Below are 27,582 nucleotides of genomic sequence, written 5' to 3'. Positions count from 1 at the left end.
GTTAACATATCTATATTTCTATATAGCTATACATATCTGTATCCATTTATCTATTTGTTGTATATCACTTTGATTTATGCTATTAAAAAGGTGATCTTAACAAATACAAAAAAAGATAAACATAAGCATCTATCTATACATATATGCATCTCTCTCTCTCCCTCCCTGTTTCTGTATATCTGTATCTATGAGTGCTGAATGTGAAGAAGCCCATTCAATTCTCACAGGCTTCTTCGCATTCAGCACACGCTAATCAGTAGCACTGCTTTATAAAAGGAGCCCTATATGATATGTTGAGCAGCCTGGGCAAACTGTGCAGGTCTTTACCTGTTGTCATACTGTTTCTGGATCACATATATCTTAACATTGACATTCGCACCTCAGTCAGCCCATTAATACAACACTCCTTATACATTTAATAAACACCATAACACATTCTTGTGGAATAAAATTTGGCAGCAGCTTTATTCACAAACATCAATAAATAATTTCAACTTCAACACTTAACATCTTCTTAGTAACATAAACCTTTCATCAGAAGGTTAATTTCCCAGATCAATTTTTAATAGAGCTAAGCCATTCGGTAACGAAACTGGCTCTCCCTTTCTCAGTATTATCCCCTTCTACCCTGTGACTTACGGTGCCGTCAAGCCACATCTTACCCGTGGCGGTTCCGCACACGAGTTCATTTAGTTTAATATATTTAACAATATTCATTTCAAATATTCATGTAACCGTCTCTGGTACCTCTCTACCTCTCTTAGAGGCACCCTTTTGAAAGCTGCTACCAACCACCCCCAACTCTACCACCTCCCCTTTCAAAATCTCTCTCTCGCCAGCTATCCCACCTTTCAATACAGCACCCCCAATTCAACCACATCCTTGGGTGGGCTGGGAAGGGTCAGCAAACTACCTCCTATCCACCCTCACCCTCTCCTACCTACCTACCCAATACTTTTTGCGCGCCAAAAAACCCCTTAACCCTCTCCTCCCCTTTTCTTCTTATCCACCAATCCCCATCTCTCTTCCTTCACCAATCCCCTTCCTTTCCTTAGTTGCTACCTCATTTTCCTTACTAATCAACCACCTATCCCTCCCTACTACCCCCCCCTCCCACTTCTTCCCCTCTTGCTGCTGCCTGACTGCCTCAGTCAATGTTATTATCCCCACAGCATAGTCTGTGAGGTTTTCTTAACATTGACATTCGCACCTCAGTCAGCCCATTAATACAACACTCCTTATACATTTAATAAACACCATAACACATTCTTGTGGAATAAAATTTGGCAGCAGCTTTATTCACAAACATCAATAAATAATTTCAACTTCAACACTTAACATCTTCTTAGTAACATAAACCTTTCATCAGAAGGTTAATTTCCCAGATCAATTTTTAATAGAGCTAAGCCATTCGGTAACGAAACTGGCTCTCCCTTTCTCAGTATTATCCCCTTCTACCCTGTGACTTACGGTGCCGTCAAGCCACATCTTACCCGTGGCGGTTCCGCACACGAGTTCATTTAGTTTAATATATTTAACAATATTCATTTCAAATATTCATGTAACCGTCTCTGGTACCTCTCTACCTCTCTTAGAGGCCACAAGCGGTGACAGATCATATCTTGTCACCGCTCCCCATAACAATAGCTGCTGCCAAATCCTTTTTTAAGCAATCCTCCAATAGATCTTGTATAGTACTCAAAAATATATCCAACCCAATTTCAGACAAATGAACCCCATCCTTTCTATATAATCCTGCGCAATCCGCAGAAATCAATTCATGCACCAACACCAAACCACCCATTCGCCCCATAAATTTTGAAACTTCACTATTAACTCTCCTCCGTAAACGTTCAATACCCTTGTGACTATGTGCCCCCTTCCACACCCACCGTGGAATTATATGTGACCAAACCAACAACGCTTCTGGGAAATATGACATCACAGATAATAATTCAGTTTTCATCACCTGAATTAAATCAACACCCTTTACATTACACAAATCATTGCTGCCCAAGTGTATACAAATCAAAACTGGTGATGAAAATCTCCGTGCTTGCAGTAATGTTGGTACCATCTGCTGCCAAGTCATGCCTCGTATGGCCAACCAGCGGATCCGGATACCGAATTCCACCAGTCCCAAATTGGATCCCCACTTGGACTCCCGAGCATGCTTGTGCGCCCAGAAGACATATGAATGGCCACAAATCCACACACATATATCTGGAGGCAATACATCTGCAAAAGAAACTAGAACAATTAACATACAATACTCCCTTTTTGAGTACGCACATACCCTTTATATCTATTGGAACTCCACCTCCCCAAACGCTGAATTAACTCCACCGAACCCCCTTCCTGTGCTGCATTGGAAGCCGCACCAATTCTAAAGGAGTGCGTCCCATAATCCTTAGGCTCCAAACCCATATACTCTAAACCTTTCTTCAATACAGCAGCAAACTGGTATCTAGTCAATGGCAAACCAGTCTGATGCACCAACCAAATCTCTCCACCCACTGGTCTTACTCTATGGTAATCAAGTGCACATTGTACTGGACAAAATTCCAAGCACTTAGCTGCCCGTAAAGTAATCCATTTTCCTTTTCCCTCCTGATCTGTCTTTGACTTGCGTAAATATAAATGCAACAGACCCTTCTCCACCATCACATCACCACTCCGCAAACCCCCATCATCCTTTACCCGCCTAGAAGTAACCACCAATTCTCCCAGTCTGCAAGCTGAAAAGAAAGCTACCACAAATGCCACTTGAAATAGCAGCACTTCATATGCCGAAAAACAAATGTGTGGTAAACTTTTACATAACTGCACAACTTGGCCATAGAACAGTGGACGTCGCAACCTTGCCATGCCAGATCTCCCTTTTTCTCTGGCATAACCACACAATAACTTGCGAATCAAATAAGAACCAGCTGGATCTTTCCAACCCAGCAGTTTAGAAACAAAAGCAATCGCAGCCATCATTTGAGAAACTATCCCAAACGACCATTTTTTGTCCATTGCCCAATCAAGCAATCTGACCACTCTCTCCTCTTCAATTGGCAGCACCAATTCCAAATGATTGTCTTCCAGAAATGTGCAAAAACGACGCCAGCCCACTCCGTAAGCTTTCCAAGTATTCGGGGCTAAAGCCTTCATCAACAAAGCTTCACAACCTCCCGAAAATTGGACCACAAATCTTCTGACATCCTTGTAGGCTCCCAATCTGCTAATGGCGCCAAAGCTCTGAAACGATGTAGCTGCAAACGAGATAAAGCATCTGCAATCTCATTACAAACTCCTGGCACATGTCTGGCAGTTAACCAAATATTGAGTTGTAGACATTTTAGCACAATTATCCTCAACAGCTCCACTAACAAAGGACAACGTGAAAATTGCTTATTAATCGCCCAGACCACTGACATATTATCAGAATAAAAGGCAATTCTTTTATTGCTCAATCTTTCCCCCCATAAACACAGGGCCACCCAAATCGGAAATAATTCCAACAGAGCAATATTCGCACACCAACCCTTCTCCTTCCACCATAGAGGCCAAGCTTCCGCACACCAAGCACCTCTAAAATAAATTCCAAATCCCTTCTCCCCAGAAGCGTCAGTAAATAATTGTAAATCAACATTAGAAACTAGAGCATCCTGCCATATGCAGATGCCATTGAATTCTGACAAAAATTGCCTCCAAATCTTCAAATCTGCCCGCACTGCTTGCGTTAAACGCACCCTAAAATGTTTCTTTCTCAAACCAACTGACAATAATGCTAACCGTCTGGAAAATATCCGTCCCATTGGAATTACCCGCGTTGCAAAATTAAAATGACCCAGCAATGACTGGATTTCTCTCAAAGTCACCTTAACCTTGTTGCACACCCGATCAATTTCTTCACGCAAGTCAATGATTTTATTGTCTGGCAGACGCGATTCCATCCTTACTGAGTCTAACTCAATTCCCAAAAACACCAACTGGGTAACAGGTCCCTCACTTTTATCCAGTGCCAAAGGAACACCAATTTCCTTTGCCACTGTACTAAATGCTGACATAAGCGAAGCACACTGATCTGACTTCTCAGGACCCACAAATAAAAAATCATCCAAGTAATGAACTATAGAATCCAAACCACTAACCTGTTCCACCACCCAGTGTAAAAATGTCGCAAATGCTTCAAAATAATTGCAGGAAATCGAGCACCCCATTGGCAAACATTTATCAAAATAAAATTTACCTTCAAATGTAAACCCTAACAACCAAAATGCTGTCGGATGAACTGGCAGCAAACGAAAAGCTGACTCAATGTCTGCTTTTCCCATCAAGGCACCCCGTCCTAACCTCCTCAACAGATCTACAGCCTGCTCAAAACTTGCATATTGCACAGTACACAACTCTGGATCTATAAACGTATTAACCCCAAAACCCTCCGGGTATGATAAATTATGAATTAACCGGAAGGTACCCGGAGCTTTTTTCGGTATCACACCCAATGGGGAGAGCACTAAATTCTTAATTGGTGGGTTCTCAAACGGCCCAGCTATACGACCGAGACTCAACTCCTTCGACAACTTCCTCCTAACCACCTCAGCATTCTGACTCACCGATACCGCATTTTTACACTTATGATCCAAAATTGGACCTTCAAACGGAATCGGAAAACCATCCGCAAAACCCACCCACAATAAATATGCATCACCCCCCAATGGATACCTTACCAACCATCTTTCCAGAGCCAACAATTTAATGGGAGAAGGGGCCTTGCATTCCCAAACCGGGGCCGCTCGGGATTCCTCCACGCCCCAATCGTCCTCGACTCGCAAATCCCCCCCTGGGACATTTAAACACGGGGTGCAATCCTTGACAACCGCTGCAACAATGCTTAAATCTACAGAAAGGCCGACTACATCTTCCTGCATTAAATTGGAAACAAGCATTACTGGGAATACCCCCTCTTCCCCCAACTCCCCCCGCCCCACTTCCTCCTCCTCCTGCTGAGCCAAAATTACCGGCTCTCCACCCACCAACTCCCGTGATGCTTGCCACTGAGCCACTGCCATACCCGGGAAATCCGGCAGGAGCTCCTGAACGAAAGGGGGTATTAACTGACGGTGTAAAGTTAGCAATCCACAAATCAACATCTCGTACACCCCAATTTTCTGATTTGTCTTTTGCCAAGCTCCTTCTGAACTGCTCATCATAATTAGCCCAAGCCCAACCGCCATACGTTTTGTACGCTCTTAAAATGAGATCACAATAACTCAATAAACCCGGATACCGCGCAGGTTTTTGACCCCCTAGCACACTGGCAAACACATGAAAACTCAGCAACCAATTCATAATCGTCTTCGGAACTCTCCCTTTCTTCTTTTTACCCTCCTCTTTTCCCCCATCCCTCCCAACATAACCATCCTTATCATGCGCAATAAGCGCAAATAAATCTATATATTTACCCCGCAAAATTCTCTGCCGCCACTTTACTGATATAGCACAATCCAAAGGCGCAATAGAACATAATGTGTGCCCTTTGCTAGACACCGCACACCCACCTGTCATCACATTATTCCCCATATCCCTAACCTCATGCCTCATGTTCCTTTCCTCCTCATCAGATGAAGAAGAAGTCGACCCTGAGGACTCCCAGGAATCTGACGACTCCCAAACCTGCATAGGGTCTCCTGCCCCTCCCCTCCTCATCCTTTTTTCTCTATCCAATCTCCTTACTACATGACACAAACTACGCAAAAATTTTTTATTCTTTAATTTCTTCCTCAAAGTCTTACCACTAACCCTTTGTGAATGTCTACCCCTTTTCCTACCCCGTTCTCTAGCATCCCCTTCCACACTCCCAACTGATACAACATCCATACATATGTCCCCCAACTCACCAATGGCTCTCCCAGTCGAAGGCCCCTCTAAAGGATCCTCGCCAGCTCCTTCTCGCACTGAAAGATCACTGTGCCTCTGGACACCACTGGACCATTCTTGTACTGGAAAAGTGCCACCTGCCACCATTTCATCTCTCACTTGTACCCGGTTGCAACCCTCTAGACTCATCGTGTCCCCTTGCGGAACCCCAGTACCCCTTGGGCCAACCTCCACATTCCTTACGAATCCCACTTTACCACCCGAAACACCCGTGCTTGTATTATGTTTCTTCCCACTCACTTTACCCCCACTTTTTCCTAATTTCTTCGGTGCCATACTTATACCCAAGATCACTTGTCCAAATCACTCAACCTTCCTGACTCCCAAACACATCACCCAAAAAACTGCACCCAAAATTATACTCCCTTCACTCAAACCTTTATTCCCAATCCCCACCCCCCTAACGCCTCACTCACACAAACCAAAACACCAATTCACTCCAATTCCGTTTGAATCCCCATCCACCAAGACCATTCACTTCAGAAGAATAATGTGCACACCCAACCACAACCTCACATATGCACCCTAACCCACAAAAAACACATCAGCAATCTCAACTCGCCCCCCAACCAGTTCCCTGCACCGTTATTGTCTTCTTTTTTTTTTTAAAACGATTCCAGCTAAATTACCCTATCCACCCTGCTCACACTCCCCTATTACAATGTGGCACCGCTCCCCCACAATCACGTCACACTCAGTACTCCTCCCTTACAGCTCTTCCTTCAACACTCGCAGGGAAACCCAACCCCAAACTACCCCACACATCCCCCAATACCCACAACTTCAAGAACACCCTCCGATCTCACCTCCCACGCTGCCAATCCTTCTCCCAACAACCTGAATCCACCGTCGCCGCTCGCGCCAATTAAAACCCTTCGTTTCGGTTTAAAAAACCCAAAACTGCCCGCTGCTCTGCTTTTCTTCACAGCGCGTCGACGCGAAACCGGAAGTGCAGCGCACCTTCGCACACAACGCTGAAAAAACACTCTCCCCTTCACAGGTACCGAATTTTCGCCGTTTTCTTTCAAAATTACCACAAAACCTCAGCAAACTACCTCCTATCCACCCTCACCCTCTCCTACCTACCTACCCAATACTTTTTGCGCGCCAAAAAACCCCTTAACCCTCTCCTCCCCTTTTCTTCTTATCCACCAATCCCCATCTCTCTTCCTTCACCAATCCCCTTCCTTTCCTTAGTTGCTACCTCATTTTCCTTACTAATCAACCACCTATCCCTCCCTACTACCCCCCCCCTCCCACTTCTTCCCCTCTTGCTGCTGCCTGACTGCCTCAGTCAATGTTATTATCCCCACAGCATAGTCTGTGAGGTTTTCTATATATGGAGATCGGACTGTGGGGTGCCTCAGGGTTCACCTCTTTTGCCGACCACATTCAATGTATTGATGAGTTGCTTGGGGTTTATATTAAGCAGTGCTAGTTTTAAGACCTATATCTATGCAGATGATATTACAAGTTGTTTTTTTCACAAGTCCTTTCTGCAGTAGAGATGACTTGCTTGAATTTACTGGAATGTTGGATACAAGATCATCGTTTAAAGTTGAATAAAGATAAAACAACATTTTAAATGTTGGGTCAGTTAGACAAAATTTGGAATGATAATATCTTAAAGGTATATAATTATTTTTTTAAATTTGAAAATAGTTTGAACATTTTAGGGGTCACATTAACGGATTCCCTTTCTCCAGATGTGCAAGTTAATGTTGTAGTGAAGAGTTTCTTTTCCTTACAAACTCTTAGGAGAATTAGGGGACTGCTTGAGTAATATGTGTTTAAATTGTTAGTGTAGAGCTTTGTGCTATCCCAATTGGACTACTGTAATAGTCAGGGTCATTTTTAATTTGACATCCAAATGGAGAAATAAATGTTTATTGGAAAATGTTCAAAATCAGAAGACCATAATAGAGGAAAGAGCTAAACATTTTCCAATATTGAAAATACAAAAAAAAATGCTTTGGAAAAGGACTCCTTAAATATGCCATAGACGTTCAGAGATAAATGTTTCTGCCAATTGAAAATACAGTACACAAAAAGTGAAACAGTGGTACTGGTCCCTGTGTTGAGAAAACATCCACAGCAACAGCAGGGCGTTCTCTCCATATGCAAATTGTACATATATACCTTTGCATGTAGAGGAACGTTCTCCAGTGGTCCTAGGGATATTAGTACATAAGTACTTGCCATACTGGGACAGACCAAAGGTCCATCAAGCCCAGCATCCTGTTTCTAACAGTGGCCAAGCCAGGTCACAAATACTTGGCAAGATCCCAAAAAAGTACAAAATATTTTATGCTGCTTATCCCAGAAATAGTGACTTTTCCCCAAGTCCAATTTAATAATGGTCTATGGACTTTTCCTTTAGGAAACCATCCAAACCTTTTTAAAACTCTGCTAAGCTAACTACCTTTACCACATTCTCTGACAACGAATTCCAGAGTTTAATTACACGTTCAGTGAAGAAATATTTTCTCAGATTCGTTTTAAATTTGCTACTTTGTAGCTTCATCGCATGCCCCCTAGTTGTAGTATTTTTGGAAAGTGTATACAGATGCTTCACATCTACCCGTTCAGCTCCACTCATTATTTTATAGACCTCTATCACATTTTTCTGGTACACCGGAAACAGCGTGCACTTGAGGCAGAACTAGTGCTGCTGGCCACATTGGACCAGAGGTAATTCCGAGTTAGCATGTAGTAAGCCTGTTTTGGGCTTACCAATGCTTTGTAAAAGGGCCCCGCTATTTCTTAATATGCACACTACTGAAGAACTGGGGCCCTTTTAGAAAGCGGCGGTAAGCCCAACGCGGGCTTACCACTTGCTCTTCCAGGACTACCACCGGCCCAGGTTAGCACAGGAGCCCTTATCGCCACCTCAGTGGGTGGTGGTAAGGGCTCCCTGTCGGACCCACCTGAAACAAAAACAAAAAATATTTTAAAAGCCAGTATGGCAATACTTATATACTTATGTGTTATTTTACAATGTAGCGCTAAGCTGGTGGTAATCGGGTATACTGCCGGGTTACTGCAGGAGCCCTTACCACCATTTCAATGGATGGTGGTAAGTGCTCCCCCATGCATGGCCATGTAGTAAGAATTATCTTACCACTTGGCCATTGTATTAGCGGCTTTTTATCTGCTGTGGTAAAAAAGGTCCTGGCATGCGGGAAAAATGTCCCCCCCTCCCCACCACTATGCAAGGTTCTTTTTCCTGTAGCTTAGTAAAAGGACCCCAGTGTGCACTATTCTTCAGTAGTGTGTGCATTAATAAATAGTGTGCATTACTGAGCAATATTGTGCACTGTTGAGCAATACCGCACATTATTAACCACACAGAAAAAAAACCCTGAATTTTACTTTTCTTCTTTTCAAAAGATGTAAATCCCTAACAGCTAAACAGATGGCAATTGAATATTACTGCTATCCACATAGCTGGTGCCAGTCAAAAGTCTCTTCAAATTTTCAGTGTTGTTCACTATGGTGCTTATTTTGGACGTCTGAATATTTACATATTCAATACAGACGTTCAAATATTTGAAAGGTATTAATCCGCAAATGAACCTTTTCAGGAGATGCGAAGGCGGTAGAACGAGAGGACATGAAATGAGATTGAAGGGGGGCAGACTCAAGAAAAATGTCAGGAAGTATTTTTTCACGGAGAGAGTAGTGGATGCTTGGAATGCCTTCCCGCGGGAGGTGGTGGAAATGAAAACGGTAACGGAATTCAAACATGCGTGGGATAAGCATAAAGGAATCCTGTGCAGAAGGAATGGATCCTCAGGAGCTTAGTCGAGATCGGGAGGCGGGGCTGGTAGTTGGGAGGCAGGGATAGTGCTGGGCAGACTTATTCGGTCTGTGCCAGAGCCGGTGGTGGGAGGCGGGACTGGTGGTTGGGAGGCAGGGATAGTGCTGGGCAGACTTATACGGTCTGTGCTAGAGCCGGTGGTGGGAGGCAGGGATAGTGCTGGGCAGACTTATACGGTCTGTGCCAGAGCCGGTGGTTGGGAGGCGGGGCTGGTGGTTGGGAGGCGGGGATAGTGCTGGGCAGACTTATACGGTCTGTGCCCTGAAGAGCACAGGTACAAATCAAAGTAGGGTATACACAAAAAGTAGCACATATGAGTTGTCTTGTTGGGCAGACTGGATGGACCGTACAGGTCTTTTTCTGCCGTCATCTACTATGTTACAATGTTACTATGAATACCAGTGTTTAGATGTCCATATTGAATGGATGTCCAAATGCCAATTTTATAAAGCAGAATGTGGACATCTAAAACTGCTTTTCATGCATATGGCAAGTGGGTGTGGTCTGGATGTGTTCTGGGTAGAACTAGGGAAAGGCCAAACTCTGATTGCAGAAGGGGATGAGACGTCCATGTTCAAAAATATGGACGTCCATTTTTAGACCTGATACCTGGGACATCCAGGTTACAGAAAGGTGCTCCGATTGAGAAGTTCTCCACTAAATGGGGTATGGGAAGTCACAGTAGGTATTTACCTGTCTTTTGTGGGCTTACAATTTAAAAATAGTACAAAAAGCTGCAGTGGGATTTGAACTGAAAACTTTGGATTTCTGCTGCTGTCCTCTGCTGTCTGTTCTTACAACTAGGCTGCTCTTCCACATGGTAGTCTATTTGGTGATTCCCTTTCATAATTTGGACATTTCAGTTTGTAAAATGGATATTCATGCTGGACATAGCCCAACATGGACGTCCATTTCTCATCTATTTTAGGACAGGCTGTATGTGGACAGATCCTGGTCTAAAATACATGAGAAATGAATGTCCGTAACTGACATACAGACTTGGATGTCCACATCTGCGTTGGACGTCCTTTTTAAAATTCTGCTCCACATAGATAGTGATCCTAAATATATATGTGTGTGTGTTTTAAATGCTGTGGTCAGCATTTGAATTAAAAACACTCACGGCTAAATAATGACACGTTAGATATTTGAAATGTGTATTTTTGTTGCTGTGTCTTTTTTTTATTGTATGAATTGGCTTAGGGATTCATTTGTTTCTTTACATTTTCTTCATGCATTACTTTAGAGCCCTTTTACCAAACTGTGGTAAAAAGTGGCCTTAGAGGCCTTTTTACTAAAGGGCAATAGGGTTACCACACGGGTAGCATGCAGCAAAACAGCACTACTGCTGGGTTTGTCCAGATACTCTGCAGTAGTTATGGCTTCAGCAGGTACCATTTCCATGCTAGAAAATAGAAATGATTTTCTAGCGCAGTGAGTGGGGAGTAGGTGTGCCCGGCAGTAATCAGGCAGGGCCGCCGAGAGACTGGGCCGGGCCCGGGGCAAGGCCACTCCCGGGGCCCCGCCCCTGCCCGCACCCTCCATCCACCACCAGGCCGGACCCCCTGCATTGAAATCACAGCGCCTCTCACCTTCATGTGAAAGCGCTGCAGGCAGCAGATCGCTTCCCTTCGGGCCTCCTTCCCTCCCTGTGTCCCGCCCTCGCGGAAGTTATGTCAGATGAGGGTGGGACACAGGGAGGGAAGGAGGCCCGAAGGGAGTCAATCTGCTGCCCTGCTGCCTGCAGCGCTTTCACACAGAGGTGAGAGGCGCTGTGATTTCAATGCAGGGGGGCTGGCCCGCTGGCAGACGGTCGATGACGGAGGGTGGGTGGGACTGTGGCGCCGGGCCCCCCTTGGAGACCCGGGAAATTTTGTCCCCCTGCCCCCCCTCTCGGCGGCCCTGTAATCAGGCAGTGCACGTCCATCGCCACATGCTGCCTGATTACCACCTGATTAGCATGTGAGCTCGTAACTCTAAGTAAATAGGTGGCGGTAAGGGCTCAGGCAGTAATGGCTGCACACTGATTGTGAAATTAGCACACGGCTATTAAGGACACCAATGGAAAAAAAGGTTGTTAATAGCCATGGTAAAATGTGGCCTCGACACGTGGCAATCCCATGTGCCAACACTACCGTAGGCTCTGTAAAAGGACCCCTTAGTGAGTGCTTATGTGGATCATTCCCGTGCGCTAAGGCCATTTTTTCCACATGGGTAAAATGGCCGAATTTTCAAAACTTTTTTTCTATTAATTGCCATGCACTAATTTTCCATTAATGCATAGCCATTAGTGTAGGTGATAACGCTAACCACACATTAATCAGTTAGCGCATAGTGATATAGCTGTGCTAACCGATTAACACAGAACACGCCTACTTTCCACCCCTAGTACTAAAAATAAAATCTATGTTTTAGCACATGGATAGTGTGCACCGAGGGCAAAGTTACCATGGGATGCCTGAGCACAACCTGCAGTAAGGCATTTTAAGCTGCAGTAAGCATGTGTTAGCTTACCACAGCATAGTAAAAGGACCCCTTAAAAATGCAAATGAAAAACAAATACTGAGAATGGCTCACCCACATTTTTATATCATATCCAGTGCATTACCAGCATTTAAATGGCCCCTTCCATTTCTGGTATCTAGGTGCTGCTTCACAAAGACGCTTTACATGTCCAGCAATGGCTCATCAGGATCCAGATAAGGGAACAAGGTTTAAAATGCATTCTGTGACATGGAGGAGAGTGGGCCTAAAAGCCCTTATCAAATGCCCCTTTTACTCTGTGTATCCTCCCATGCAGCATCTGCACCACTCTTAAATAGCAAATATTTTTATTTGACAGTCTGTCCTAATAAGTATTTGCTTCAGCCTCCTTTCTGGTCTCATAATGGGTGAACCAGCCTGGTTGCATTTATTTATAAACCTGACTCACAGTAATTGCATTGGGTCTGGATCCAGCTGTAAGTTATTTTTACATAGTGGTTTCTACGCTTCTTTTCCACTACAGGATATGGTAGACGACAGTATTTCACAGCAACCTTGCCTCATGGTACTGTGATACTAAAATGTGTACAGAGGAAGGGGAAACAAAAGCATTTTAGGGTCTGAATGAAGAAGTATATCTTTTATGTATAATTTCTCCTGTTTTAGATTTTTTTCTCAGCTACATTATGAGGGCATTTTCGATAGTGCATCTAAGTCGGACTTTAGACATTTTGCGCTAAACATACCAAATATGAATAGGAATTATACCCATTTTTGAAAAAAGAAAAATGTCTATTTTGAACAAGGTTTTGTGCTTTGTGCATTTATTGTGTTAGGCCATTTTTGAAAAAAAAAAAAAAAGGCACAAGTTAAAAACGCACAAAATCAAGCCATTGGGATGTAAGAGAGGCCAACATTTTTAGCAGACTGGTCCCCTAGACATCCCAGGAGAGCAATAGGGCACCCAAGGGGCACTGCTGTGGGCTTCATATAAATGCTTCTAGGTGCACATCTCACTGTTACCCCCTTATCTTGTCTTCTGAGCCCTCCTAAACTCACTGCCTCCAACTACAATAGACCTGGGTCCACCTATCTAGAGTGCAATGCACCAACCACTACACTACGCCAGGGACCTGCATGCTGCTTTGATAGACCTGGCTATAACATCTGAGGTTGTCATAGAGGCTAGTGAGTAATTTTTCTACCCACATTTTTGGGGTTGGGAGGGGATCAGGAACCATTGCGGGAGTAAGGGGGGATCATCCCTGATTCTCTCCAGTGGTCATCTGGCCATTTAGGGCACCTTTTCCTTTATTCATTTTAAAAACAGGTCTAGCCTCAAGAGTTTAGATTTTGTTTTGTTTCATTATGACCATAAATCTCCAAATGTTAGGTACACCCTAAGCCCGCCCTGTTCCCACCTTCTTGACACCCATGACACACCCCCTTGTGATTTGGACACCTTGCAATCAAAATGCATAGAGAAACGTCTGCAAAGCAGGTTTTGAAAATTCCAATTTCAACATTTTGAGAAGAAATGCGTCCAAATGCTGCTTTATGTCACTTTTTGGACATTTTTCTCTTTTGAAAATGAGCCCCTATGCATGTTATTCTGGAAACCACTTTAGATTTTTGGGTGGTATATACATTTTTAAAATAAATAAACTGCCCTTAGTCACTATTCTAGAAGCCTGTGCACCAGTTTCATTACATACAATTTCTAGGGGGGCATGGACATGAGAGAGACATGGGAAAGTCAGGGGCCTGTCTAGGAGTATTCTACAATATTCTGAATGCAGGTTCTCAACTATTAGAAACAGGCATGAGCACTTTACATGGCAGAAGTGCTCATGCCTACATTCAGGCGTGAAACTGTTTGTGCTAGTATTGTTTACAGAACTGTCATTTATACAATTTGTGCTTAGCGGGCATCACCTGGCACCTAAATTTGGGTGTTCTTTCTTGAATCTACCCCTTGGAGCTTATGCACAGGATGTCCTTTGCTTACTTAGCTCCTTTCCTATGGAATAGCCTTCCAAGGACTTTTGAAATGAGATGCTCTCTTTAAGGATCGAAATACAAATTCTTGATATACAGTCACGATTCAGTTAACACATAATCAAACTTCTTATAGCACCCGGTCAAAACATTTAAAACTTTATATCTTCAGATCATATCATACAAGTTGCCCCAGAACCTCAGTGATGTTAATCACTATCGTTTTCGATCTATCGCGATATATAAAACATCAGCATCTTCATCGGTTCCTTATATATAGCCTCCTCTTATAGTTAGAATTTTTTTTTATTTTAACTTATCTTTTTCAAGCTTGTTTAATTTGTCTGACCCAGGGGATCAGCTGCCCAACATGCACATTTCGCCCAAACATGGGCTATCTCAAGGACATTCCCCCTGTAGTCTTCTCAGAGTTGGCGCTGAGAAGACTACAGGGGGAATGTCCTTGAGATAGCCCATGTTTGGGCGAAATGTGCATGTCGGGCAGCTGATCCCCTGGGTCAGACAAATTAAACAAGCTTGAAAAAGATAAGTTAAAATAAAAAAAATTTCTAACTATAAGAGGAGGCTATATATAAGGAACCGATGAAGATGCTGATGTTTTATATATCGCTATAGATCGAAAACGATAGCGATTAACATCACTGAGGTTCTGAGGAAACTTGTATGATATGATCTGAAGATATAAAGTTTTAAATGTTTTGATCGGGTGCTATAAGAAGTTTGATTATGTATTTACTGAATCGTGACTGGATATCAAGAATTTGTATTTGGATTGTTGTGAGGATCCAGCTTAAAAATTATTGATTTGCCTCAATACTCACTTACTCTTTAAGGATCGAGGCACATTTTCCTGTTTTTTGGCCTTTCTTATCTGACATTACTTACTGGCTTAAACTGGAGAACCATTATATTTTTCTAGGATTTATGGCTAAGGTGAAACCTACCAGTTCTCAGTGTGGCAAATGAGAGGAAGCCCATTCAGTTCCTATGGGTTTCCTCTCATTTGCCGTGCGGGAATCGCTAGCGCGGCTTTGTATAAGAAGCCCATTGATTGAACAGGTTTGATGCCATTCCCTTTTGGTTCTCGTCATTATCCCAATTGTTTAACAGGTAAGATGGATTTTGTTTTGCTTGTGCTTGTTGTTTACTGCCTTGCTCTTGTGGTCCTTCCTCCTTCTTGACTGTCAGTGTTGTAATTTTCTTAGATGTATTTTCAATTTGTATATTGTTTGATGGCAGATGTATTATTTAAAGTGTTATTTATGGTAGTACATACACTGCCTTCATGTCTTGTTTCCAAGGATGGTTGATCAAATCTATTCAACATTAAACATTAATTAATGTTTATGAGATAACATTTTTGTTCAGGTAGGGAAGATTGTGCCTACGGACCCCTCAGGAAGTATCGTGATGAAGGTATTTGGATAAAAAATGAGGAAAAAATATGGCTGATGGCCACATTAGTGAAATAAAATGAAAAATATTGCTAAAGGTTCTGACGTCCAACAGAGGGGGTAATTAGTCTATAAATTCTAGTAATATATTTAGAAGAAGATTAAAGTGTGCACTGCAGCCTGCATAGGGAGCATTCCTTACATTATTCTCAAAGCCAATTTGCCTACCTTTCTGAAAGTTTGTAAAGAAAAATATCATTAAATAGTGACGCATGTGTCATCACAGTAATTTAAGGTGGAAGATTTTAAGAAATTAAAAATAAAATCCTATATGCTTTCTTTGCATGCTGTGTGAAGAGGTTGTTCTTTTCAAATGTTACCTTTAAGCACATTTTTTTGTTTCTCAGCTGAGGAAATGGAACAGTTTTGCCCTTGGATCATTTTGTATTTCAGGTGGAGAGTGCCACGGTTTGTATGTTGATGGTATATTTCATTCATCAGACAGCACGCAGATTGTTCCTCCTTTAATCTGACACAAAGACAAGACGCCTGCTTGCAAGCTGATACTAGTGATTTGTGGGGACATTTTGCATCCAGCCAGCTGTAAACAAGCGAGCACAATCCTATAAGGTTCATTCGTGCACCAATATAATTACAAATGCAGGTGAAGGGAAATTGACCCCTTTAGAAATGTGTAGGTAAGCCTAAATGAAAGGGATATATCAGCAAAGGACGTGTCACTTTAATGTTGACTGTGACGTTCCTGAAAACATCACTCTGACATTGTCTTTCTTGAAATAAGCAGTTATGTAAAGTAATCAGCAATTTCAGAGAATCAGCTCTATTGCTCCTCACCTAATTTAGTACGATTTTAATCTGAATATTGGAGCATCCCAACTCTTTCACAGTTCAGAAGATTTGGAGCAAAACCCTCTTAAAGTCATAGAGGGTCTATTTACTGTCCACAGGGGAAGGGAAAATGGGGCTTAACACGATACACCACTACTCCAGGAGGATGAATTACTGAGAGAGATATTCCCTTTCCATAACGCAATACATCACAAAACATTAAACTAGTACATTTTCACATTAGCCCAAAAGCCTACCAGAACAATAAACATTTGACAGTTTGGCAAACCTAAGTTAATACATCATAAAGTATCTCTACATGTAGTGGCTAAATCTATGAAGGAAGTGCCTATTTGTAGACAACAAGAACAGGCCTAGTTGGAGCTTATGCTATAAGTACGATAGCATAAAATTGCTCTGGTAAGTTAGACACAATCACTTTTACCAGCCACAGGGCAGGTGTAAATGCTCATATGTACATTGTTAAAGAACATGCAGACATTTTAATATTGTACATGTGCATAAATGCCTTGCCCACAGTCCACCCAAGCTCCGCCCAGATGAACGTCCACCTGCAATTGAATACTGGCATGCATTTAAAGAATGGTGTGAGGCCATAAAGTACTGGATTCTGTAAATGGCGCTCAAAATTTGGCGCCAGAATAAAATCAGCACTAATTGAGATTCTGTAAAGGGCACATGTTCTTCAAAGAATCACACTTACTGCCAATTCCTGTGCCTAACTTTAGGTGCCAGACTTGTGCCTGCTGAAACCTGATGTAAATGTTGCTGCCCAAGTTAGGCGTGTGAGGACGCTTTCTATAATTCCACACGCAGCTTTTTGGAACACCCCTGACATGCCCATGGCCATGCTCCCTTTTGAGTTACACGCTAGCAACATTAGGCACCTTGCCTTATAGAATAGCACGCAGCCAGATGCAGCGGCACAGCTACATTGCCGATTAGCATGTATTTAGTGCATGAGACCTTATCACCTACTTAATGGTTGGCAGTGGGGCTCAAGTGCTAATGGCCACACACTAATGAGAAAATAAGTGTGTGGTCATTAATACAGAAAATACAAAAAATTGCTCATTTTACCCATGTGGTAAAAATGGCTTTAGTGCGGGGAATGACCCACTTAAGGTTGCACTAAGGCCACTTTTTACTGCAATTTGGTAAAAGGGCCCTTAAGTTTGTACATGAGGAAGATGGGAGGTAAGTGAATGATCCATGCAGCACAATTGGCAGCCAGTGTAAGGTTTCCATTATGTGGGAAATCCACTGATATAATTCGCATCCAGTGAACAGCCTCCCTGCACTACACCACTTACAGGGCCTTTTTTGAGGATACAGGAAGTATATAAAACAAAGCATAGTTTAGTCAGTAAAGACTAGTAATTGCACCAGATATTTAGCTCTTGATGGTAAATGGCTGGTAAGTCACCCTGGCTGTGGACTGAACTAATCCTGGATAATCAATGCGGGAGCATGCGTAGATTCCGTCATTGAACATCTAGGTATGACCGCTAGAAATTAACCGAGCACTGGCCAATTTTCAGACCGGTGGCCAATTAATGTGCTGCATAAAGTTAGGACAGTTGTTATACTATCCTAACTTTATGTGGTTACGTAACTGCTTAGCAGACTGAAAATTACCACTTATTGGCTAAGTTTCTGCTCCGCAATAACCCTGCCCCCAGACTGCCTACAAACTAGCCAGTTTGGGCAAAGGCGGTTAAGTGCTGTTAAATATCCTCAGACAGTCCATGCTTCCTTGCGGCATTTATGCTCCCATACTAATAGCAGATCTATGACTAGCGTGTAAATGTTAGGTGTCCCGATACTCGGTTACGTTGGGTGTGCAGACGCCATTATAGAAAAGATCTGCACATCCACAGGGCACCTAAATGGAGGTGTCTAGTTTTAGAATTGTCTCCACAGTGTCCTTAATGAAAATGTCTCCTATAGGTATATGATTTAACTTCATTTTGGATCGTCAAAGAAGTTGACATCAACATGTCCCATATATTCCTACCACTATGAAACACAAAACATGGGTGCTCTTTCAATGACAAATGAAGGGCAACTTGCAATTCTATATAATCGCTGCTCACTTTTACGCATGCATTCTATGCATGCTAGTACAGTACCTAAGTGCTATTCTGCAAATACTCGTTTAACTTATATAATGTGTATTTGCAAGTGGGTCATACACAGAGGTCACTGTTCCCTCTAAGCTGAGCAGGAGTCCTCCAACTGCATTGCTGCCAGTGAGTGGTGGTGTTGCAATATTGTGTTTTCAATTGCTAGGGACAAGCAGGTTCCCTGGAATCCTGCAGAGCTTGCCTGTCCCAAAATGTGATAGTGAAACAGCACCCCCCACTGGCAGGACTGTAGTTGGAGGACTCCCGCTCAGCTTAGAGGGAACAGTGACAGAGGTGGGGCATGGGCAGGGCAGAGGCAGGGATCATACTTGCATGCTTAATTTACAGAATAATGTAAGTTACATGCATTCCTGCCACACATGGAGTTATCAATGTGGATTACAGTTAGCACGCGTGATTTTACTCTTAGCCCAATGGGACCTGTGGTAAAATAGCACGAGCTAGTGATAAAATAACATGTCTTAACGGTAGCCCACATTCATAACTACACCCCTTAGGTGTACATTTACACCAGCTCTGTGGCTGGCATAAATGCGTATGCCTAAACTTTAAACACTTTGACAGCCGGTTACAATTGGTATTCTATAACTGAACATAGGCTTCTGTTGTTATGGATCAGTATGCATATATTCAGACAGAGGCAGCCCAGGGCAATCTGCTACTTGAGGTGAGGCATGAGCTGCTTCTCCGTCTCCTCCTCCATGGCCTCCTACCATGATCTGACATACCCTTCCTTCCCCAACTCTCTTCCCCAAATTTACCTTTTCTTTTCTTGTTTTTCAAAAGAGGGAGGCGATGGAATGAATTCCCATAAGCTACCCTGCCACATCCCTTCTCTCTACTGCCACTGTCTGCCTACAAGGAAATATGAAATTATGTCAGAGAGGCGGGCTGCAGTAGAGAGAAAGGGCAGGTAGTGGTGGTAGGGCAGCCTAGAGAAATCACTGCTGCCGCTGTTGCCTCCACCTTTTAAAAAATAAGAAAAGAAAAGGTAAGTTCGAAGAAGGGGGTTGGGGAATGAAGGGCAGGGGTGATGCCACTTGAAGCCCCCACCTCAGTTGGCCTAATGGTAGGGCATCCACTGTATTCAGGTAGTTCATCATCAATTATATGAATCTTTGCAAGCAGTGTTATTCTTTGTGTTTGAGAGCATCAAGTCTTAAAGATTAGGTTGAAAGCTCTGTCGAGCAGAGACTGTCTCTTATATGTTTAGTGTACAGCACTGCATACATCTAGTAGTGCTATAGAAATAATAAGTAATAGTAGTAGTTAATGCGCCACAAAGCTGCTTGCAAACCCCATCATGACCCCCTACCCCCAATCAAGCTCCCCACCCCCGAAGAAGACCCTCCACTTGATCAAGCCCTTCCCCTGATGAAGACCCCTTACCCCGATCAAGCCCTGATCGAGCTCTTCCAAGGACCCCCTTCATCAGTGAGAGCCTAAGGGCCCTGTACCTGGTAGGCCAATCGTTCACCATCAGGAGCAATGTCCATTTGCTCCTGCACTGCCAGTGCGGCCTCCAAAATGCCACCGTTAGCAGTAGTCTTAGGGGCTATATTTAGGGGAATAGTTATCAACGTGCACTCCTCCCCCCCCCCCCCCCCCCCAGGGCAATGCCTGCTTCCTCTATCCAGGTTCCCGCAAGTCGATGACCTTCACCCCAAGACAGGTGCCTTCCCACCTGGAAGTTCCCTCAGAAGTCTGCCCCTCCTCCCATGGTCTGTCCTCTCCTGCTCCTGTCCATGCCGGGAGTCAGGACCTAGTTGATTGCAATAACGCAGTATCACGCTAATGCAATCTTCTGGGTTCTGGTGGCACGCAGGAGCGGAGGAGGACAGACCCAGCAGCAGGCAGCAAGAAGAAGCTTGTCAGTGCCGGGCCTAGGAAATTTCCCCCCCCCCCCCCCTGCTCCCCCCCCCCCCCCTAAGCAACCCTGTCAGTAGGAGTCAGGTTTCTGTATGAGAACAAAGATCTCCCCCACCTGGGCTGTAGCTTTTTTCTGGGGTTATTTTTCCGGTTTGATCATGGCTTGTGGTGTTCAATGCAAACCACATTATGAATTTTACATAGTAATGAGGTGTTTTTTATACATTTGCATGCTTTGCATCGCATTACTATATACCATGCAGTAACCTACAAAAAAAACCCTACATTATAGAAACATAGAAATATGACAGCAGAACAAATGGCCCATCCACTCTGCCCATCCACACCAATCCCAGTAAAACCCTTTAATACATCTTAAGGGGCAAATCATGTGTATCCTTGCCATAATGTAGCTTGATAAATACCTCCCTTAGGTACTGCAGTAACAGCAGCACCCAAATGCAGGTGTCCGAATGTGTTCAGGATGCATGTAACACAGTAGTGTATACTAAATATTCTCTTATCTAATCCTTGGGATAAGAATATAGAAATACAGTGGAAATCCGTTAATGCCTTTCTTTATAGTTTCTTTAATTCTCTTCTCCTGAGAGTTTTTGGCTTACGCCCCTGAAAAGTGGTCTAAGATAAGATGAAAAGATTAGATTTCTTTGTTGAATATATTCTTACAATAATGTTAAATCTGTTTTTCCTACTCAAGTGAAGGCTTGTAAAATGTTTAAAATGATAAATAAAAATTTTTTTTTAAAAATATTCCCTTATCTCTTGTTTGTCCTGTTTGTCTGTCCTAATTAGATTGTAAGCTCTGTGGAACAGGGACTGTCTCTTCATGTTCAAGTGTACAGCGCTGCGTACAACTAGTAGCGCTATAGAAATGATAAGTAGTAGTAGTAGATACACATGTAACTGGGATCCCCACCCATTGTCCCATCCATGCTCTGCCCACATGCACACCACCCTTGCAGATGGACGCTATAGCACATATTTGGAATATGATGGTATTGAATGACTAGAATTCCTGCCCTGACACCAGATATTAGATTTCAGTCTGTTGCAAGTAACACTTTAAAAGACATCTGTTATCTAAGCTGTGTTAAGTGCTTACTGTCAGCATACACTAACTGCACTGTTAAACACTTAGGGCCTGATACTCTGCCAGCATCGGTCAGGGTTTTGCTGACCGTTGCCAGTTTTATTCCCAGATATTCAATGTCAAGCCATGTTTGGGTACCAGCATCAAATATCCTGTCATATGCAGCACAATATTCAGCGGTTAACCAAACTAAGATGAATCGCATAAAGAGAGAACTATGTTTTATGTGGTCCAAATAATGCTGTGTGCTGAATATTGACACTTAACTGGATAAGAACTGACTCTGCCCCCAGAGCACCCACAAAGTAGCCAGTTTTGGTTTAGGCGCTAATCAGTTATTTTCAGTTACATGCTGCTGAATATACCCGGCTAGCACTAGACAGGCAATTTAAATGGTGTGAAGCCATTTCTGGCCATTTAAATCACTTTGAATATTGACCCCTTAGGCTTATACTAGCATTTAAGCATATATGTCACAGAGATGTTTAAATTTCAGAAAGCAAGTATTTACACAGGAGTAGCCTAGTGGTTAGAGCACCAGCCTTGACATCCCAAGGTTCAAATCTAACTGCTGTTCCTTGTAATCTTGGGAAGTCACTGACCTCCATTGCCTCAGGTACAAAAAAATTAGATTGTGAGCCCTCCAGGGACAGCAAAATACCCAGTGTACCTGAATGTAACTCACCTTGAGCTACTACTGAAAAAGGTGTGAGTAAATCCAAATCAAAATGTGTAAGGGTAGGCCTTGGATGGAACCAAAATCTACACATGTATTCTCTGTTTTAAAAAGGGAATGCATATGGATGTCCTGAAATTTGATTGTAGAGATATAAAGCTGTTCCTTCACATGGCTGTGCTTACTTGAGCCAGCCTCTTACTGGAGGGATTAAGGTGGTTCTTTCCCTTAATCCATTGCTGCGTATTTCCCCCTCTGAACTGAATATATATAAAGGTTGTGGTTCTGTGTTTAACTTGCAGAATGTCTATATGTAGGCTTGTAAAATGGCAGATATACAAGTGTAAGTAGCCAAGTGCCTCTGTTCACTTTTCTGACGTGTTTCTTTGGAAATGGCTGCTCCCATTTCATCTACCACTCCTGCATGTATTTTTAGAAAAAGCTCTACATCAGATCTAGATTAGACTAGAACTAATCTAATCTAACCTAATCCAAAATTTGTATACCACACTAATTCCAGAAAATGGTTCAAGGCGGTTCATATTTTAAGAGACTCACACAAAAAATGAGGAATTACATTAAAAAAATATAAAAATCCTAAAATGTATCAAACAAAAAAGTTTTCAACTTTCTTTGCAATTACATATTATTTACTTCTAATTGAATGAAGGAAGTTTATTCCAGATAGCAACAGCCTGGAAAAGGAACAGAGCATCAAATTGATGTTTCAAACGTACACCATTAAATGCTGGAGATTTCAATAAAAGGCTATTTCGTACCCTAGAAGAAATATAAAATAAATGTGAAAAAAATTGAATAAGCAATACATGAAACATCAAACAACTTTGAAAACAATATGCATTTTCAAAGGAAGTCAATGAAGTCTTCACTTATGCAGAAATACATTCATATTTTTTTCAAGTGAAGAATTAATTGCACTGCCATATTTGATATCAGTTGCAGTTTGTACAATAATTTAGCATTCAATCCAACATAAAAAGAATTACAATAGTTGAAATGGGACAGCACCAACATTTGGACTAAGTGCAAAGTAAGATTTATAAAAATAAGGCCTACTCTGCCTTAACTGTTGTATATGATAAAATGTTCTTCTCCATAGATTTCTGATTCAAAGGTGAGTAAGGAGTCCAGAATAATTCCCAAATCCCTGGACTCTCTTTCTACCTTTAAAGTTTTCCAGCTATCTAGCATCATTGTTGAAGGAACAATGTCAGAGAATTACAAAATCAAAATACTTTAGTTTTGCTTGGATTTCCTAAAAAGTAATCAAATTGTACACATCCTCACCTCAGCATTTCAATTCCAATATCTATATTGTATCTATAGTGGGGCTGCTTACATGGAAATTCCTATTAAAGGGTGTGTGATTGCGTGGGCGGGAGATGGGCAGAGGCTGTGCTTTACAATTAAAATACGGGTCTTTACCATTCATCAACTGCAAATATGGCAAATAAAGTAGATCAGTTAGACCATGCTGTTAATACGAGGCTATCTTCTCAAAAGTGCTGGGGATGCAGAGATATTGCATTTAACGTGCTTTAACTTTGGCTGTTAATGCACATTAGTTGCTAAACACTTTAGCACATTAATAAATGGGCCTCTAATGGGGTTTTTTAAGTAACTGCTCAACAAAGGAATGTGTTCTTTAGTCACAGCCTTCTATAGTAAGTTATTTCTATGCTTATTCACAGCACTATTCTTATAAAAAAAAGAGATTTATTTATTTTTATTTGTTGCATTTGTATCCCACATTTTCCCACCTATTTGCAGGCTCAATGTGGCTTACATAGTACCATCAAGGCATTTGCCCAGTCGGTTGATAGCAAATACAAGGTTGTATAGTGATCGAATGAGGAATATGTGGAGGGTAGGAAGGGATGAAGATTGTGTGCTGTCCAGTACGATCATTAGGCATGCTGTGTTTTTGGGTGAAGAGGTTTACGTAGGGTCATTGGGGTACGCCTTTATGAAGAGGTTGGTTTTTAGTGATTTCCTGAATTTCAGGTGGTCATGGATTGTTTTCACAGCTTTTGGGAGGCCATTCCATAGTTGTGCGCTTATGTAGGAGAAGCCGGATGTGTAAGTTGTTTTGCATTTCAGTCCTTTGCAATTTGGGTAGTGTAGGTTTAGGTATGATCTTAACGATCCGACTCTGTTTCTTATATAAAAAAAGATAATAATGTATGGCGGTGTGCATTCAAGGAAAGTGCCTCAGTGTAGCAAAAATGTTGTATCAGACTCTTGCCACCTCATTAATGCATAAGTAATACAAACCTATAATATTTCATTACTTTTGCACATTTATTTGATATTATTATCAGAGCACACGACCAAAAATTGAGTTGTTGCTGTTGTTTTTTTTACTACAATGTGCTGTTGCAAAATAGCAAAGAATTTAATGCATTTCTTTTTTCTTCCCCCCCCCCCCCCCCCTCTGCTTTACTATTTCACAGTGTGCTGGGATCTGCTGTAACCTTCCAAGTGCACCCGGGTGTCCAGAATGTGACAACTGCAGATGTCACAAAGGCAGCAGGTAAGAATATTTATTCAGCCTCTTTTCTTTCTATTCTTCCTCGTCCTTCCCTTGCAGCTCAATGGAGATGATTGTAAAAAGACAAACTAAAAAAAAAAAAAAAGTAAGAAAGGTGCATTCCCTGGAAGATTGACATTTGATGAAGGAGACAGTTGAAGGGTTACTGGCACATATGGGAAATTGAAGTGTAGCATCTCAGAGTCAATTAAAACTGCCCATGACTTTATTGTTTGTTGAGGAACTGGATTAAGCAGAGAGGAAAACGCATGGTCTGGAATAGTGAAAATGACCAAAGTGCCCTGTCTGAGAAAAGAACCTTTAGATGAGATTTGAGGATTTGACATCTGTCACTTAGAAGGAACCTCGGTTGTAAGAAACAGTAGGGGCTGTAGAATTAGACCTTTCCTTTTAGATCTGACAAGAAGCTCAGATTTGTGTTTCCCCTTGAGTTGCTGTGATGCATCCTATGACCCGTAAGCATAGAGTTTGTTTAGAAATAGATAAATTATTTCACTGTGAAAAGCCAAGAAATAGCTCTCTCTCTCTGTTATTCTATTTCTATTCTTGAAATAATACTTGTAGCTTGTCATAGCTGCTGTTAATATGGATGAAACAGGAAATATTTCACTAGTGTCACCGTATTGCTGTATCATACCTTGGATGGCAGGATATTTCTTTGGTATTAGAAGTTGTTCTCCTCCTTTGTAGCTCTCTGAGGTTATCAAAATCTATTCTATACAGTAAAATATGCCCCAGAAGATGACATTATAGGCCACCATTCATAGCCAAACCATAAATATGGTCTACCCAACACATCAAAAAATAATGATTCCGAAATGTTTCCAACATGAATCTAATTAATGGAAGAAAAAGACCTCAACAACCAGAATGGCAGTTATGTATCACTTTGCTGTAGTCAACAGATCCATTTATTATCATTTGTCTAAAAAACCTCTACTTAACACATTATATCTTTCTTGCTTGTTATTTTAATTCAGTTGTTCAAGTTAATTCAGCTGTCCCAATATGACTTGAATTTCAAACAAACAGACATCATGCAGTTTAAAGTAATTTACTTTTTTGAGACGAAGCATAACACTTATCTAATCACTGTCCCATACACTTTGGAAACATTTTGGAATCATTGTTATTTTTTTGATGTGATAGGTGGACCACATTGTTGGTTTGAAATTGTTTCATTTTGGTTCTACCACATTCTCTATTTTGGATTGGTGCTAGATATCCACTGTTCATAGCTACCAGTGTTTTCAGTGATATTTATCTTCTTACTCTGTTTTATTTAAGCACTGCAATGGTATTCCTTACATCACTAGTTCCCAAAACTGTCCTCAAGAACTCACAGCCAGTTTGATTTTTACAGCATCCTTTGTAAATAGACATGCGATCCATTTGAATACATTGGGAGCCAGCTTTTACAGTTTCATCTCATAAATACTCATTTTGGACATCTTGGAAACATAAAGAAGGGTTTAGGAATATTTACCTTCTGCTCTATTGCGGTCGTCAGTTCAGGTTGACAATTGCAGCGTCTATTAATTGCCAATTGAGAATGACACCAGAGATTCTTGTTTCCCTTTCAGTACTGTCACCATTAGTGGACACTTAACACAACAGAAAAACATTTAGCAGGAAATAATCCCCGACTTGATATCCAGTGCAGAAAATACTTTACCCTCTCTAGAATACAGTAAAGGTTCTCACTGACACTCCAAGGTCTTTAGGCTCTAGAGTCCTCCTCACTCCCAAGTTATGAATAATTAAACTCAACATTAATGTTCACCCCAGTAGGGGCTCATTTTCAAAGCACTTAGACTTACAAAGCTGAAAAAATATGAGCAGCTTTATTATTGCTACTACTATTATAATAATTATTAGGAGTGGGAGAACTTGTTTTGCCAGGGTTGACATCTGTCAAAATGTCCAAGTTCATATTTAGCAAAACAAAATGTTTGTGAGCTAATGATGAATAGAGCTATTTTGTATTGTATGGCCAATGTTGGCATAAATAGGAACATATTAAATTAATGGAGCTCTGATTGACTGCAGGAACCTCCAGATCACCTAATATAAGCTTCAGGTTTTGATAGAGAGAATGAAGTTTATATGACTGTAAAGAATGCAGGATAAGAGGCGGACAGTCAACGGTTATTTTCTTCATATCCCAACATTATATTTATTTTCATGCCGTACTCCTAAATATTTTCTGTATAATATCATTTCAAAAATCAACATTATCCTTGAATATGCTGTAAATTAAAGTGCTAGAATTTTCACATTAGCATAAATATGTACCAGTTCTCACATCTATCATTACTATTATCATTCTTTTTCTTCTTCTTGTTATTAATGATGAATTTCAAGTAGTGCTAGAGTAACACATTTTCTATGATGGTGGTAGGTATGAGTTAAAGCATTTTTCCAAGTAATCTCATTCTGCTAAAGTATTGTTGGGATATGTTATCATTAAAATCGGGAGGTTCAGGTAATGCGAGAGGAAGCTAAACAGTTAACAATTAATAAAGATGTTTAGATTTTAAAGACTTCAGATATAACAGCTAGTTCCTTTGTTGAATAACTAGGTTGAAGCTGTGCCACTTAACCTCTTGTCTCATGTTTTGGAATGGAATATATGTGAAATGCAATATGGTATGTTAGTTTAATTAATTAAAGTAAAATATCATTTGTTTAT

The 27,582-nt window shown here is 41.6% G+C and overlaps 1 protein-coding gene across 1 annotated transcript in view; it reads left to right on the top strand.

The window, feature by feature from the left end:
• The window catches only part of PTPRN2 (protein tyrosine phosphatase receptor type N2), a 1,688,755-nt gene that overhangs the window by 607,251 nt on the left and 1,053,922 nt on the right, over positions 1–27,582 (top strand). The window contains 1 exon segment of the mRNA XM_030198706.1: positions 24,793–24,872. Within this exon segment, the coding sequence (XP_030054566.1) occupies positions 24,793–24,872 (80 nt within the window).

The sequence above is a fragment of the Microcaecilia unicolor genome, chromosome 1 (assembly GCF_901765095.1).
Source record: "Microcaecilia unicolor chromosome 1, aMicUni1.1, whole genome shotgun sequence".
In the NCBI taxonomy this organism is placed as follows: Eukaryota; Metazoa; Chordata; class Amphibia; order Gymnophiona; family Siphonopidae; genus Microcaecilia; species Microcaecilia unicolor.
This window is presented reverse-complemented; position numbering and strand designations above follow the sequence as displayed.